General features: G+C 33.6%; 1 protein-coding gene across 2 annotated transcripts in view; it reads right to left on the bottom strand.

Moving 5' to 3' along the window:
• The window catches only part of fbxo10 (F-box protein 10), a 29,629-nt gene that overhangs the window by 8,884 nt on the left and 3,328 nt on the right, over nucleotides 1–17,417 (bottom strand). For both annotated transcript variants that reach the window (XR_012402165.1, NM_001135257.1), the window contains 7 exon segments: nucleotides 15,601–16,419; nucleotides 12,406–12,555; nucleotides 10,561–10,697; nucleotides 6,964–7,034; nucleotides 6,657–6,809; nucleotides 4,768–5,070; nucleotides 2,438–2,748 (listed from right to left, as the gene is read on the bottom strand). Coding sequence is in view for 1 of the 2 variants with exons in the window: in NM_001135257.1 (NP_001128729.1) it covers nucleotides 2,438–2,748; nucleotides 4,768–5,070; nucleotides 6,657–6,809; nucleotides 6,964–7,034; nucleotides 10,561–10,697; nucleotides 12,406–12,555; nucleotides 15,601–16,419 (1,944 nt within the window). In the remaining variant the exon portion in view is untranslated.

The following is a 17,417-nucleotide window of genomic DNA, read 5'->3' as shown; positions in this document are numbered from 1 at the left end:
GGATGTAGATTAAGATCATACATTATATTATGAACAGTTACTATCTTAATAACAGGTCAGCAATAAGCAAGTAGCCAATAGCATAAATTGTGACGAAAGTTAATACACACACATACAAGTTGCCTCCTTTAATGTCTCTATAAGACATGTGATTTTATAAATATGAAACTGTTTCAATCATATAATTCATGCTTGAGCTTGACTGGCATTTATTTTATGTAACAGGAGTTTCTCAAGGTAATCCTTATTTTTATTAACAACAATGTTGCATTAAAAGCTATTTTTATAGTCAAATAATAATCATAATATAAAACTTTTGCGGGCTGCATGGTCGCGCAGTGGGTAGCCTCACAGCAATAAGGTGGCTGGGTCAGTTGGCATTTCTGTGTGGAGTTTACATGCTCTCCCCGTGTTGGTGTGGGTTTCCTTCGGGTGCTCACAGTCCAAAGACATGCCATAAAGGTGAACTGAATAAACAAAATTGGTCGTAGTTTATGAATGTGAATGAGTGTATTGATGTTTTCCAGTGATGGGTTGCAGCTGGAAGGGCATTCGCTGTGTAAAACATATGCTGGGTAAGTTGGCTTTTCATTCTGGTCTGGTGACCCCGGGTTAATAAAGGGACTAAGTCAAAAAGAAAATGAATGAATAAAACTTGCAATCTTGTTTTTGCGAATTGTGTAAATAGTTAGATATGTTGTTATTATAATAAAATAATAACAAAAGATTTTAAAACTAATAAGATCATCAAATTGATAAATATAATAACAATAAACAGTATCAATGTGTCATGCATCAGTAATATTGATCTTCTGATTTAAAAAATAATTTATTAATCATTATTTATGCATAATAATAATTACATATTATTACTACTAGTAAACTGTCAAATAACAAGAAATGTATTATGAATTATTTTTATAATTAATTATTTATTATTAGTACTATAATGGGAAATTGAAGTGTTAGTAGTAGTGAGTAGGCATGGGCCGGTATATGATTCTGACGGTATGATAACCTTGGATAAAAATATCACAGTTTTACGGTATTGTGATCACTGCTCTCAAATATATTCTTTTTAAATGTCTGGGTAAAAAAAAAACAAAAAAACTTTTTTTTCCCTTTTTAAGACAATAACATTTAAATTATTTTGGAGCAGTAAACATGTCATGCTAAATAATTCAAATGAATCATTGACTTCTGCCATCTTCATTAGTTTCAAAAACACTGATGTCATTGCAATTTAAAATGGCATCTTTTGATATCTTTTCTGCTGGAAACGTAAAAAATAAATAAATGTAAAAAAAAATATCTTAGGAACCTTAGGAACGGTATAACAGAAAATGTTGGTGGTTTTAAAACCTTGACTTTATACCTTGAAAAAGGTTATCGTGACATTATGATAGTAATAGTGCACAACAATATCAGTTTACTTTACTATCACTCACTATCAGGGCCGGAGTGGGACTCTTTTTCAGCCCTGGAGTTTCAAGCCTCAGACCGGCCCACCTCAGTTCACCACTGACTATATTAAAATAAGGTTATTTCCAATTCAGTTTCTAATTACACTATCACGTCTTTTTTTGAGAAAACAGCTCTTTTAGAACTTCAAATGGTCAACAACCCTTACAGTATTGTCTTAACAATAAAAATGAAAAAAAAAAAAAAAAATGTTACTCAGACAAGGACCGAACCCAGGTTGGCCGCATCATAATCTAACGTACTAACCACTGTACCACAACAGCTGTACGTTGTATCTAGTTATATCATCATTAAACTGCAGGCTGCATCCTGCTCACGAGGCTACAAGAAAATAGATAAAAAGAGCAGAGCTGCGGTAAAATAATGAATAAGAAGGCTGTGGTCAAGTAAATAAATAAATTATTTTTAAAAAAAGTGTGACTGCTGAGAGCAACCGATTCTGGAACTAGGGACACCGGCCCTCGCGGCCAAAAAACGGACCGGCCCACCGGGAATTCTCCCGGTCCTCCCGATCAGCCAATCCGGGCCTGCTCACTATTATTACTAGTAGTAGTAATTAATACAATTAGTATTAATAGTATTACTGTCAAAATGCTAAACTGAAGGTTTAGCTAAAATATTATATAAATTATTATTATTATTAGTCGTAGTAAAATATTAATAGTAATTATTAACAGCATTACTGTCAAGATGAAAAACAAAACAAAAAAGTTTAGCTAATAGTTAAATAAAAAATAACCACTAACAAAAACATCCAGTATGACTATTGCTCTAAAAAACAAACTCTGTCATTGTTTAATATTACTACACATCAACAAAGAGCATTTACCTTTACTGCCTGTGAAGAAAACATTTTACACATTACCTTTTTAACCTTGTGACAGATTGAGTGACTGTATCTGTACATATACTACCACATGTATGCATTATACATACACTGTATATATACACTCACTTTAACATCGGCATTGTCCATCACTCGTATTCCCCCAGTAGTGTTGTCCACCACATCGTTTTCCACAATGAGCCCATCTCCTCTGAAGCAGACGCCGTGACAGGTATTGCCGTAAACTCCATTTCCGCGCAGCTCCACTCGACATTCTCGGTCAACAGAAACTCCTGTCCAGCCATTACAGAGGACACAGTTCCCGACCAGACGCGTGAGCTGAGCGCTCTGAATCACACACACACCGGCTCCTCTGTTACTCTTCACCATGTTGGACACCACATTCAGAGGCTCACTGCTCTTCACAAACACTCCCACAGCTGGAAACACACACAAACACAAAGGACTGTTGTTAATATGCAGATGCACTGCCATTCTCAACTCTGTTTAAGCTAGATATTTATACATAGAGTACTTTCAGGTAAGGTTATATACAGTGCATCATTGAGGAGAAATAAAACACATTTTATAGGGCTTTTTACTGAATAGTGCTTTCATTATACATCAATTTGAAGTCTTATGACTTCCAGATGTTACAAAAATGAATTTTTAAAAGTTAGTCAAAATAAAAAATAATAGTTACAGAGCTTACTTCTTAGTATTACATTTCTAAAGTATCAAAAAAGTGCTAATTTCTAAAATATTGAAAAACTATTTCAAATAAGTTACCTCCTTTAACCACTCCTTTAGGCAAAATTATGCGTGTTATTTTTTATTGGTTTCATTCTTGTGATTCATGCAAGTTGAACTAGCATTCCTGGGACATAACAAGAGTTTGTGAGGGCTTTAAATATTATTCTTATTATTAACAATAATATAAATATCTGTACATACATAATAACTATGTTCCAAAGCACATCTTTTATTGTATTCAAATACAAACAACAACAAAAATGTTTAGCAAGTTAGACAATTAAACAAAAGTTATTTAAACAGTAAATTAATGATGAAAATATATAATTAATGGGATCATCAATAGGGATACATGTACAATGACAAGTAAATAAAGTAATTTACTTCTTAAATAGTAAAATAGGAAAAAAATATTGTTTAATCATCATTACAGATCCTTTATTATTAGTAGTATGATTAATAGTAGAAATGGTAGTGGTTTTATGCTATTATTAATAATTTATATTACAACAATATCAGCTTCATTTGATAGATTTAAAATGGTATAATTCATTTTATTGTAGTCTAACTATCAATTATTATTTGTTATTATTATTAATAGTAGTAGTAGTAGTAGTAGCAGCAGCAGCACTAAAGTGTTAATAATGTTGTTTTCACAATATTAACTTTAACAGTTTATAGAAACCAATGTGCTGTAAGATTAATAATAAAAGTAAAAATTCCAGAAAATAATTTATTATTAATGTATTAAAAAGATTTTTTTTTCAAGTTCATAAAAATTTTTATAGCTCCTTTAACATTAAAAAAAATATTTCCAAAGCAGTTTTACCAAAACAAATGGAGCCTCAAAAGGTTAAATAAACTGATAAATAAAAAGACTAAATAATCATTTTATTTTCATTCATTTTATTTTTATTCATTCATTCAAATTTAAAAGACCTGAAAAGAAAGGGCAAATCATATTTAACAAATTTTACAGCTATAAAATACACAAAATATATCTATAGAGCTCCAACTAAAATGAGCTTCAACTAAAATGAAAGAACAAATTCAGTTTTGTCCACAGTATCTTGCTTTTTTCCTACTAGTATCATGTGAAGACTTCAATAGTGATCACCAATTTAGTTTTGTTATTCATCAATTAATTCTTCATTAAGCTAAGCATCAGAAAACGATAATTCAGTCAGTATTTTTAACCATCGAGGTAAAGTTTGTTTTTATATTTACACATTCTGACCTTTTAATTCTCCTAATAATATAATTTTATAAAAGTTTTCTTTGTAAATTCTAAATGAGGAAATCATATTAGCAGCTAATGACTATCAAAATACAACACTATTCACAGAAAAATAAATAGTGCTACTGTTGTTTTAAAGTCATATCTACATGTGATTTCAGACCGAATAATCAAAATACTGTGGTAAACAATATAGGGAGCATATCACAAGCGGTCACTGAACAAATGTGCAAATATAAAACCAACTTTACCTCAATTTAAACATCCCTGCATTGTAAATAATGCTGGGTTCCACACAATCAAACTTAATAGTATTTACAAGTGGATTAAACATAAGACAAATAAGTTGTCCTAAAAAAAAAAAAAACTTAAGAATCGTTTTCTTTCAGCTTAATTGAAGTAAGCAGTTTGAACAAATGGCAGATATCTTTTTTTTAGTGTGAAGAGGTAAAATAGGCCAGAGACTAACCTCCATTTTGGCTAATGCAGTTGTTTTCCACCAGAGCAACTGTGATTGGCCGCCTGGAGGAAAATCGCTCATCTTCGCTGTCGATGTCACTCTCCCAGGCCATCAGTTCTCCTTCCTCGTTGAAGTTGTCCCGTTCTCCTCTGTCTCTGTCCTGTAATGCACGGTAGCCTTCCCGGTTCACGGCAGACTCTGTGTCCTTTCGGCAGAACACGGCCAGTCCATACATGCGGTTATGGGAAATGTGATTTCCAATGAGCTGAGGTAGACTAGATGACATTACCCATACTCCACAGCCTCTGTTGCCTACAACACAGAACAATTTCACAACCAAAATATGAATTATTATTGTCTTTTTTCCCTTTTTTGATCTAAACAATGATGACTATTCTCAATATATAGTAGTCAACATTTGAATGGGACCAAAAGGATTATAAAAATGGTGTAAATTTATTGAACAACATTATTCTGGTCTTTGGTCAATTCTTAAAAGCTTTTTGATCCACTTCAAATGTTGACTACTGTACTACTTTAGGTTATTAGTTAAATTAGATTAATAATGTTAAGATTATTCTAATAGTATTATATCTAATCAAATAATAAAAGCAGTTTTCAGCTTTAAATAAAACAAAAAATAAAAATCAATGAGCATTTTTTAATCAGTTGGAATTTATATTATTTATTTATTTAAAACATAATTTTCTCTTTTTTATTTGATCCCTTTTTCACAATAAATATAATTTAAAAGTAACATAAAAGATCTCTATTATTTTAGTGTGGTACTATTCATTCATTAATTTCCTTTGGCTTTAATCTCTATTTCAGAGGTTGCCACAGCGGAATGAATCGCCAACTATTCCAGCAAATGTTTTATGCAGCGGATGTCCTTCCAGCCAACCCAGCACAGGAAAAGATCCATACACTGTCACACACACACTCATACACTATGGCCAATCACCAATCTCATTCCTGGAGGTCCAGTGCCCTGCAGGGTTTAGCTCCAACTTGCCTCAACACACCTGCCTGGGTGTTTTAAGTATACCTAATAAGACCTTGATTAGCTTGTACAGGTGTGTTTGATTAGGGTTGGAGCTCAAATATGCAGGACACCGGACCTCCAGGAACTAGTTTGGTGACCCCTGCACTATGGCCAATTTAGTTTATTCAATTCACCTATAGTGCATGTCTTTGGACTGTGGGGGAAACTGGAGCACCCAGAGGAAACACGGGAACAACATGCAAGCTACACACAGAAATGCGATCATCTTGCTGTGAGCTAACAGCGCTAACCACTGAGCCACCATGCCACCCTTTTTTGGTACTTTACCTGACCTCAAACAAATCATTAATTAGATATTTGTGTTTTTCAAATATATTTTAGGAATCTGAATAAACTATTTCACTTTCATTTGTTCAATATTTTTGCTTCGGCTTAGTTCCTTATATATCAGGGGTCACCAAAACTGCCAACTATTACCACCCTTCCAGCCGCAACCTAGTACTGGGAAAAAAGTTAATTTGTTAAATGCAATATAATAATGAAAATACTAAAATAATGTTATAATCTAAACATTTAACTCATTAAATTAGCAATTTTACACCAGTTCTCAAAGTATTACTGTAATTTAAACCACCATTTTATTTTTTAAATGTCTTTATTTCTTGTCAAAATCTATTGTTAGATAGATTTTTAAGTTTTTGTTCAATATTGCTCATGTAATTGTTTGGCTGTGCACCAAATACATTTTTAAAAATAATTAGTTTTTTATGTTAAGACACACTTTTTGTGATGCTTTTTAAATATATTTTTTTATTAGCCCAACCCAAAACGACACCCAATAACGTATCATCAGCGAATACCTTACAGAGAGGAAAATCTGAAACATGCCCACCATATATGTGATTGCCTTCAACAAGTCCCCTTCCTCTCTCTCCAACCACCACTCCATCTGAATAGCCGTAACAGATGAAGTTATTGCGGAGGACTGGATCACCTCCTCGACGGATATCAGCACCACCCCACTGATTCTGCCTAATCACGTTCTCTATCAGACACGGAAGCAGAACATCGATTGAGTGTAATTTAATTGAGCGGTGTCAAGAGCAGGAGCAAACACTTCAGAGCACTTAAGTGCTTGAATCTTCAATAAACAATGAAACAGCAAATGGAAAAAAAAATGCCACAGCAGCCAAACAAACCAGTGATCAGTCCTCTTCCGTTCTCATTGACAGCAATGCCTGCTGCGAGTCCTTGGAAAATGTGATTCCCACTGTCATGAGGAAAGAAAAGGAACAGAAATCAGAGCATTATAGGCCTTATGACAAACATTACATGAACAAACATAAAAAAAAGTCTCATTGAATGACATTCATGTCATTTGTATGTACAGTGGTCCCTCGCCATAAGTTAGTTCATAGTTCATAGTTCACCTTTCGCTGTCTTGCAGTTTCACAGATTTTTTTTTTGTGCAATTTGACATGCTTTTTTTACAGTGCATTGTGTTCTGTGTCCCAATTTGCGCATTGTGTTCTGCGTCCTGATTGGCTGTAGACCATTGTTAATCAACCTCCTTCATGCCGGGCTTTACAGCCTTAAAGCATATATAATAATTGTAAAAATAAACCGGACTACGTCATGGATTTCACCTTTGCAGGCTATTTTTAGAACGTAACTCCCGCGATTAACAAGGGACCACTGTACATCATTAAAGGGACAGTTCACGCAAACATTTAAATTTACAGTAAAAGGAGCAGTTCTGGGAAAGAGATCTGGAAAAATGCTAACTTTAAGCTGATTACATTAAAAATGCACTTCTCTCACTACATGCAAAATCTTCATCTGCTCATATAACCTACCTATCGTAATGTTTGGCCTGAACATTTTAATTGGACGGACATATTTTAGTCCTAAGCCTTGCCCAATGTATAGAATAGTTAATTAATATTAATATGTTAAGATTAACAAATTATTTAGTCAGTTTGGCCTTTTTAACATGAATTTTATAAGACACTCTTTTCATTTATATACTTCCCTGACATATTATATATATATATATATATATATATATATATATATATATATATATATATATATATATATACATACAGTTAAAGTCAGAATTATTAGCCCCCTTTTGATTTTTTTTTTTTTTTAATATTTCCCAAATGATGTTTGACAGAGCAAGGAAATTTTCACAGTATGTCTGATAATATATTTTCTTCTAGAAAAAGTCTTATTTGTTTTCTTTAGACTAGAATAAAAGCAGTTTTGAATTTTTATAAACTATTTTTGGGACAAAATTATTAGACCCTTTAAGCTAATTTGTTTTTCGATATTCTATAATGATGGTTTGTTCTGTAGACTAAATTGCCTAATTACCCTAACCTGCCTAGTTCACCTTATTAACCTAGTTAAGCCTTTAAATGTCACTTTAAGCTATATAGAAGTGTCTTGAAAAATATCAAGTAAAATATGATTTACTGTCATCATGACAAAGATAAAATAAATCAGTTATTAGAAATAGGTTTTTAAAACTACTATGCTTAGAAATGTGCTGAAACAATCTTCCCTCCATTAAACAAAAATTGGGAAAAAAAATAAACAGGGGTGCTAATAATTCAGGGGGGCTAATAATTCTGACTTCAACTGTGTATATATATATATATATATATATATATATATATATATATATATATATATATATATATATATATATATATATATATATATATATATATATATATATATATATATATATATATATATATATATACAGGGCTTTACATTAACACCCGCCAAATGCGGGTAGATTTCAGCTTTGGCGGGTTAGACAGTCACTCCCTCTAGCCACTTTGGCTGGTTGAAAATAATTTTTAAATTGTGGTTTTCTTAAAAGCAAGGTTCGACTATAAGAATGACCCAATATGCGTGCAAATGTGATCTTAGAATAGAGAAACAGCACGACTAACAAAAAAAAAAATGCATTCGCGCGAGCAGAAGAAAGCAGATGAAAACCGAATGAGAGGATAATCACTCGCGCTAACAGCTGATGTGATGCGCGCGACTGTTCTTTCCTTCCTTGAAGCACGCGTGCCTGGAACTCAACTGTGATCGGATCTATTTCAAATTGTCAGGCAAAAAAGTAATGCTATTGCACACACAGTCTTGCTGCTTTCAAGAGCTCCAAATATGTTTTTTTGTAAGCAGCACTAGTTGCTTTCGCTTTGAACAGATTATTAATTGGCCTTAACCGTGTGATCATCCTTCCATTATCACAGTATGTTTTTCACCTGCTTTCTTTTGCTTACGGTTATTTTTGTTTATATGTTTATCATTTTTTACAGCAACATTGCTTTAATATGAGATTAACTCTCCATTTATGTGTAGTTAACTGATCTGAGAGACCTTTAGCGAGGACAGATTACTGTGCAAATTTTTAATACATGACAATAATTATTTTTAAAAGTCAATTGCTTTTCTTTGGTTTTTAAAATAAATGTTTTGTTAAATAAAAAGTATAGTATACAGCTATATTTAGCTTGTTTGACACATTTAAAATTTGTGGCTAAGAAATAATTATTGTTTAGTGTGGTCGGAGATAAATCCTTAATTTTGAGTTCTGAAAAGTCATGCAGTATAACACGATGAAACCATGACCCATTTGCTCATACACGACACACAACGTGAAATGAATGAGAAGGCATGTAGACATAACACAAAATCTAAATCAAGTAATTTTAGCATGTCAAAGTCTTATTTATGCATATGAAAATATTTCCCAACAACAAAATTGTGGCTAGTGAAAATGCAAAGTGGCTAGTAACGTTGGAAAACTACTAGCCACTGTGGCTGGTGATCTAATAAGTTAATGTAAAGCCCTGTGTATATATATATATATATATATATATATATATATATATATATATATATATATATATATATATATATATATAAAAGGTCTTTCTGTTTTATATTTACAGGTTCCTGTATGTATGTATGTTCATGTAACTATAATTTGTGTTTTTTGCTTCGTTGTTATCAGCCATGCTGTAATGCTGTAAACATTCAATTAAGACAATGTTAAAGTATACTATTATTATTAATGCTGATAACCATGTTCACAAACAAACATTTAGATCCTTTACTGTAATAAATAATAATTTAACGTTTGTATAACTAAAAATAATTCATATATAACTAAAAATAATTACTATTGGTTTGTGAAGAGACGTTCAATGTATTCAAATATCTAAAACCTAAAATTAACGTTACTTGTTTGAAACCACAGGTTTTGCATTATACGACTCACTAAGGAATACGGATTCAGCTTAAAATCTTCTTTAACATTCTACTGAGGAACAAAACTAACATGCATCATTAATAGCTGAGGGTGAGTAAATGTTTACATTTTTAGGTGAAATATCCTTTTAGGCCTTGAACTCAAAAAGAGCAACCAGAGGAGTTCCTTTCTTCTTACTAAAATTTAGATATTAAAATTAAACAAAAAAGCATCAATAAGCTGTTCAGTTTAGCAAATTATGCCTAAAGAGATCACCATTACAATTTGTTAATGTCTCTCAGCCAATCAGATTCGAGACCTAAATTATTTTTCGAGACCAAATTATTGTTCAAGTGCACATGCATTAAAACTGGTCTGATCAGTTGTTCTATCTTTCCAGCAAAGTTTTGCATTTCAGCACTGTATTTTATATCTGTTCTATTATGTGCGTCCCATATTACACTCTCACTCTCTATCTGGTCACCCTAATTAAAACACACAAACATGCATCACTTACCTGACCACAGGGTTGCCATTGAAAAGAATATACACGCCAGCTTCCTTGTTGCCGTAGATCTGGTTGCTTCGAATGGAACCTCTCCCGTTGCCCAGAACAACGATCCCCGAACGCAAGCCACTGTGGATTCTATTACACTGCAGCCAGGAAAAGAGAAACAGAAGGAATGTACCAGAAAATGTTATGGGATGGTGGAAATTCCAATGTTTTTTCTAGACTTCTTTCTTTCCACAGCAATAAATAAAAATGCATGACACCACACAAAAGCATGATTTTAGCCTTTGCCTTGTTTCCATTCAAAATTCAAAAACATCAACAAAACAAACATACTTAGGAGACAAAACTTTGTGATATAATACAATGCATAGCCAAAAAAAGCCATCACTGCTTCGGTTTAAAGAGATGGTTCACCCTTCCTCGTGTGATTTTAGACTTTTATGAGTTCCTTTCTTCTGTTGAACAAAAAAAGAAGATATTTTGAAGAATGCTGGTAGCTGGAACCCACCATCTTCCATAGTAGGAAAAAAAATATTATGAAAGTCAAAGGGTTAGAGCAACCAGTATTTTTCAAAATATCTTCATCAGATACCAGATGTTCACCAGAAGAAAGAAACTCAAAAAGTTTTTGAACAAGTGAATGGTGAGTAAATAATGAATTAATTTTTTCAGTGACTATCCCTTTAAGCCAGGGGTTGTCCAAACTCGGTCCTGGAGGCCCGGTGTCCTGCATATTTTTGTTCCATCCCCAATTAAACACACCTGAACCAGCTCATCAAGCTTATTTTAGGTATACTAAAACTACCAGTTAGGTGTGTTGAAGGAAATTGGAGCTGCAGGACACTGGCCCTCCAGGACAGAGTTTGGATACCTGTACTTTAAGCAATCAAACATCTAAAAATTTATGATTGGATCTTTATAGTAGTTCCAAATGTACCATTTCAGGCTTGTTATATTTGGCAATAGATCTTTTTACCCTAAGTAATGCCATTTGTAGCATTTGTTGTTCTTGAACAGCAATCTTGGAAGACATATCCCAAGGCCATATGCCAGTTTTATTGACCTTAAATTGTGAAAGGCAGCATCATTTTCACATGTGAATTGACCACCAATTGACCTGATCCCCATGAATTCCTTCTTTAGGATGTGCTGGAGTAGACTTAACGAAGTGGTTCTCCTCAGGGTAATCATTTTAAGATCATCTTTAGCTTTGATTTCAGTGGGCATGTGTCATAGCTTTATCTAATGCATTGCCCCAAGGTTACTTTCATCAAGAGCTTATTCATTTCGGGCTGTGATCTTAAAAAACTACTTTGTAAAGTCTAATTCATCACATCTCAAAGGCCTTGACTGTGATAACGTCAATTGGCAGTCAATTTATTTGTGAAAACAAAGCATTCATTCACAGTTTTAGCCTGATGAATTTTTTATTTTTTTTTTTGGAATCTGCCCAAGGGACGAGTCTACTGGCAATGTTAGTAAGTCATCCGTTAGGGTTAAAAGGTTATAGGGTTCATTGAAAAACATTTAAGCCAGAAACATAATAAAAGGAGGCTAATTATATTGACCTTACATTTTTTTTTATTCTAGTTGAAATCTAGTTGAAAACTTTCTCCATAAGAAAAAAAACTTTTTGAAATACTGTGAGAAAAATCCTTACTCTGTGAAACATCATTTGAGCAAAATTAAAAATGTATTTATATTTAACAAGGTGGCGAATAATTTAGAATTTGACTGTATATTGTCTGGACATCTTATCAACTTCATTTTATCATCGGCATATTGAAATCAAACATAATCTAAAGCAAATTGAGCATTATCTGTTTTATTTGTGCATCTTCTGTGTACCAGTATGATAGGATTAGCCCCTTTGCGGATGTCTAGTCCTGCTTCTCCATTGGAGTGAATGTTGTTCTCAGCGATGAGACCTTGAGCGGAGAGTCGCAGGAACACACCAGATGCCTTGCACCCACACACTTCATTACGCAACATCACCATCTAAACAGACAAAGACACACAGCATAAGAGAGAGACACTGTTGAAAGAACTCAAACATGACAAGAGCATATGATCAGAAACAGCACAATGTTATTAATTATTTTCGGTGCGTAATTTCCATTTTAGAAGCAGCATGAAATTTAAAAGATAGATAGATAGATAGATAGATAGATAGATAGATAGATAGATAGATAGATAGATAGATAGATAGATAGATAGATAGATAGATAGATAGATAGATAGATAGATAGATAGATAGATAGATAGATAGATAGATAGATAGATAGATAGATAGATAGATAGATAGATAGATAGATAGATAGATAGATAGATAGATAGATAGATAGATAGATAGATAGATAGATAGATAGATAGATAGATAGATAGATAGATAGATAGATAGATAGATAGATAGATAGATAGATAGATAGATAGATAGATAGATAGATAGATAGATAGATAGATAGATAGATAGATAGATAGATAGATAGATAGATAGATAGATAGATAGATAGATAGATAGATAGATAGATAGATAGATAGATAGATAGATAGATAGATAGATAGATAGATAGATAGATAGATAGATAGATAGATAGATAGATAGATAGATAGATAGATAGATAGATAGATAACAGAAAGGGCAGTTGTTTGGGTATTATTAACACACTTATTTATACCCCGATTACAATTATTAATACCACAGCCAGGTCACCCTGCAGCCCAAGACCGTTTACTCACTGAAGCTAAGCAGGGCTGAGTCTGGCCAGTACATGGATGGGAGACCACATGGGAAAACTAGGTTGCTGTTGGAAGTGGTGTTAGTGAGGTGTCTTAATGCCCCAGTAAAGGGAAGGGGAAACTGTACTGTCAGTGAGCACCATCTTTCGGATGAGACATTAAACCAAGATCTTGACCCTCTGTTGTCATTAAAAATCCCATGGGACTTCTCGTAAAGAGTAGGGGTGTAACCCCTATGTTCCCAAATTCCCTCCATCGGCCCTTACCGATCATCCCTATCCACCTAACTGGCTCTATCACTGTCTCTCCACTCCACCTGTAGCTGGTGAGCACACTGGCACCATTGTCCTGTGGCTGCCGTCACATCATCCAAGAGGACGGTGCACACTGGTGATGGTGTAAAGAGACCCCAACATATACATATAATATTTACAATTTATATATATATATTATATATATATATATATATAATATTTATATATATATATATATATATATATATATATATATATATATATATATATATATATATATATATATATATATATATATATTTATTTATTTATATATTATATTTATATATATATATATAAATATTATATATATATATATATATATATATATATATATATATATATATATATATATATATATATATATATATATATATATATATAATTATATAAATATTATACATATACACACACACACACACGCACACACACACACGCAGACGCACACTTTAAAAAGCAATTAATCCCTTTAAAATTGTAAACCTGTTGGAACTTGGAATTAGGTTGACATAACTTAATTTTAAAATTGTGCACATTGTTAATTACTTAATTTTAAGACAACAGGTTTACTCACTTTGTTAAAAAGGCAATTGGTTGATTTTCCTTAGTGTGTTGAGTTGCAAGCTTACTGGTTTCTAACTGGGTCAAAGCAAAACAGAGCCAGCAAAAGGCCACATTTACCAAACAGGGCAAATTAGCAGTAGATTGCAATGCAATAAACGTGCCTATGGGAGTGGAAAGTTCTGAAGGTGATGTACTGACAGTGCACAAATTCCAGATCACAGACGCAGCAGCTCATTTACATAACAAACAACATGATCTTCAAAGAGTGGCTCTAATTAGATCGCAAACATGCTAATAATAATATTGTGATGACACTAAATGTGTTAACACATGTCTTTTAATAATAACTCAAAAACATCAGTAAAAAGTATATCACAACCATTGTGTGATTAGTTTAAATACCCTTTCCATTCATTTTACATCTAAAAGAGAAACTCCTACAAACGCATTTACAATAAGAACAGCCACAAAAAAAATAGAATATAAAACTGTTTTTTGTTGCTAATTTATCATGGCTTTATTGTGCTTTTTGTAGATTTTATTTACATAAAAGAAAGTTGGCCATTTAAAAGAATAGTTGAATAATAGTAAATATAAATTAATTGAAGTTTTTTTGTTTTAAATCTGTTGTTCACTGTATCCGTTTGCCTTTTGATTTTGCAGTCATGATTTATAGTTATGGGTTTTCAATATCAGTCAAAATTGTCAAATCGTTGCATTCCTACAACATGCATACACTTACCACAGAATATATTTTTGTTTGTTTGTTTTTTATTAAATGCCATGTCAACTTATGGCTATTTCATGGCAAGATCAATATAGATAAAAACATATTGTAAAACAACTTCATAAATCAATAAATGATAATTGATAAAATAATAATAATAATAATAATAATAATAATTAGATATAGGATAACAATCTTAAATCTTCTCATGGACACATTGTTAAAAATATCCATCAATGTGTTCCCACACAGTATAAAAATGGAGTCTAGTAGTCTTTTAAATTTTCCATTGTAATAAAATATGTTACAACGGAATATTGTACACGGCATTTTTCAATTGTTGTTAACTGGATTTTAAAATGTGGCCAGATGAATGTGCATTTACAGATAAAATGATTGTAAATCTTAGCAAAAAAGGATTTTCTCACAAACTCCAGTTTTACAATGGTTTAAAGCTAAAAATGTGGTTTGTTCACAATAAGATCTATCACATGCGTATTTTCATTTTAAACTATTCTTAAACAAAATAATTTAGTGAATCTAAAAATAGGAAAAAATGAGCATGCATAATGTGCTGCAATGTTTAAATTTTTCAGGGAAATCAGCCAACTAAAAGCTTATTTGCGGCCATTTCTGCACACAAAAAACTTGAAGGTGTTTTAACATCAACAAAACTCCACACGTCAGTTTGAAGAATATTTAAATTCAAGATTTACGCACTTTGGCATTCTGGATGCAGCGCACTGCATAATTGAGTCCCCTGAACATATTGGCCTCCAGTCGAGCTTGAGCATGATTGCACAGATGCACACCACCTTTTCCATCCCGTAGCAGACAGCGACGCAGCAGGCAGCCTTGAACTGATGCAGCCAAATCCCGTGCCTCTGCATCCTTCTGCAGCTCTGCAGACAGATTCAACAGCGTAGGAAACGCATAATTGGGCATATCCGTCATGGAGAGATGCGCTAATCCATGCTGGTCATATGAGAGTTTCAATCCTGTGCTTTTCTCGCCATCTAGATCATCATCATCATCTTCTTCACTTGATTCACTAGAAGTTTCAATGCTGTCCTCCTCAATCATGGTACCATCCTGACCCGGAAGGAGACTATCTCCACCTTTCTGTTTTGCCCAGTTTGTTTCCCAATCTACTTCCGGTTTACTCCAGTCCTCCATTGTGTTAATTCCATCAAAAGGGGAGTTTCCATTACTACCAGTGCTCACACTGTCCTTCCTGCCTTGATTTGACATTTCAGTCGACCCAATACTAGTCATCATGGTGAAGGTCTTGGCCAAGGCGACCAGGTGTTTGAACGCCCAGTTTCGTTCAGAGACCGGAGGACCTTCCACAGTGACAGATGCAGAATCGCCCCCTGAGAATTCACAACTGTCCATTAAACTGATGGTCACACCAAGAAAATGGGCAGAACTGCCTTGGGCGAAAGAACAGAAACGAGCCTGGCACGTTCCTGGACCACGGATATGCAGTTGACAGCCCTCAAAGTTACAGTTGTCCAACTGGACATGCCCAGAAGATGTCTAAACAAAAGAGACCATAGACAATATTATAGCACTAGAAAAACTGAGTCCTGTCAAGATTTTAATTATGTTAATAAAATGTATTGTTATAAATAATAGGGTGACGCAGTGGCGCAGTAGGTAGTGCTGTCGCCTAAAAGCAAGAAGGTCGCTGTTTTTACAGACAAAGGACAGATAGATATGACAGACACAGACAGACTAATACACTGAGACAGATATACAGACAGACAAACAGATATGATGGACACACACAGACAGAAGACAGATGATACAGACAGACACACAAACAAACAAACTGGTGATACAGGCAGATAGATAAGTACATGCAGTGTCATACAGATAGACAGACAGACAGACAGACAGACAGACAGAAACAGGCAGAGAGACAAAGGAACTAAAACAACTGGATCATACAAACATTTAAAGGGGTGAGGCATTTACAGATTGAATGCTGACAACTTGCCAAATGAATACATCATAGACTTTTAGGGGGATTAAGATAAAGCCCCTCTTAACATGATCTAGAACCGGGTTCTCAAACTCAAATTGGCGGGGCACCATATCAATGACTGACAATTCATAGGAGGGTCGTTTTAACATTCAAGCAAAAGCGGAAACCTGATGTAACTGATGCACTCAGACATTCTTCCCCAGAGTATATGCAGTCAAAGCTCCTTCTTTTTGTTTCTTGTAGTACATATTGAAGGGGTAACGCTTAAATTGCTATGAAAATACTACAATTTAATAACAGGCATAATAATTAATATTTTGTCCCAATCAATTGTCGCTTAACCAAAAGTTGAACAGATAGTGTAAAGCCTGGTTTATACTCCTGGTTAGTGACCGGCGTAACCCACGGCGCATGCAACGTCCGTAGCTGTGCATTTATACTTCTGCGCGCTGTCTTTGTTGGTCTGCATTTACACTTCCGAAACGCTAGTTGGCAGTGAGGTGTAAATGTTCCTCTGTGTCGAGTTTCTTCGCTGCTGTTTTGCTTT

This window comes from Danio rerio, chromosome 1 (assembly GCF_049306965.1).
Source record: "Danio rerio strain Tuebingen ecotype United States chromosome 1, GRCz12tu, whole genome shotgun sequence".
NCBI lineage: Eukaryota > Metazoa > Chordata > Actinopteri > Cypriniformes > Danionidae > Danio > Danio rerio.
Note: the sequence above shows the minus strand (reverse complement) of the source record. Positions and strands in the feature narration are given on the sequence as shown.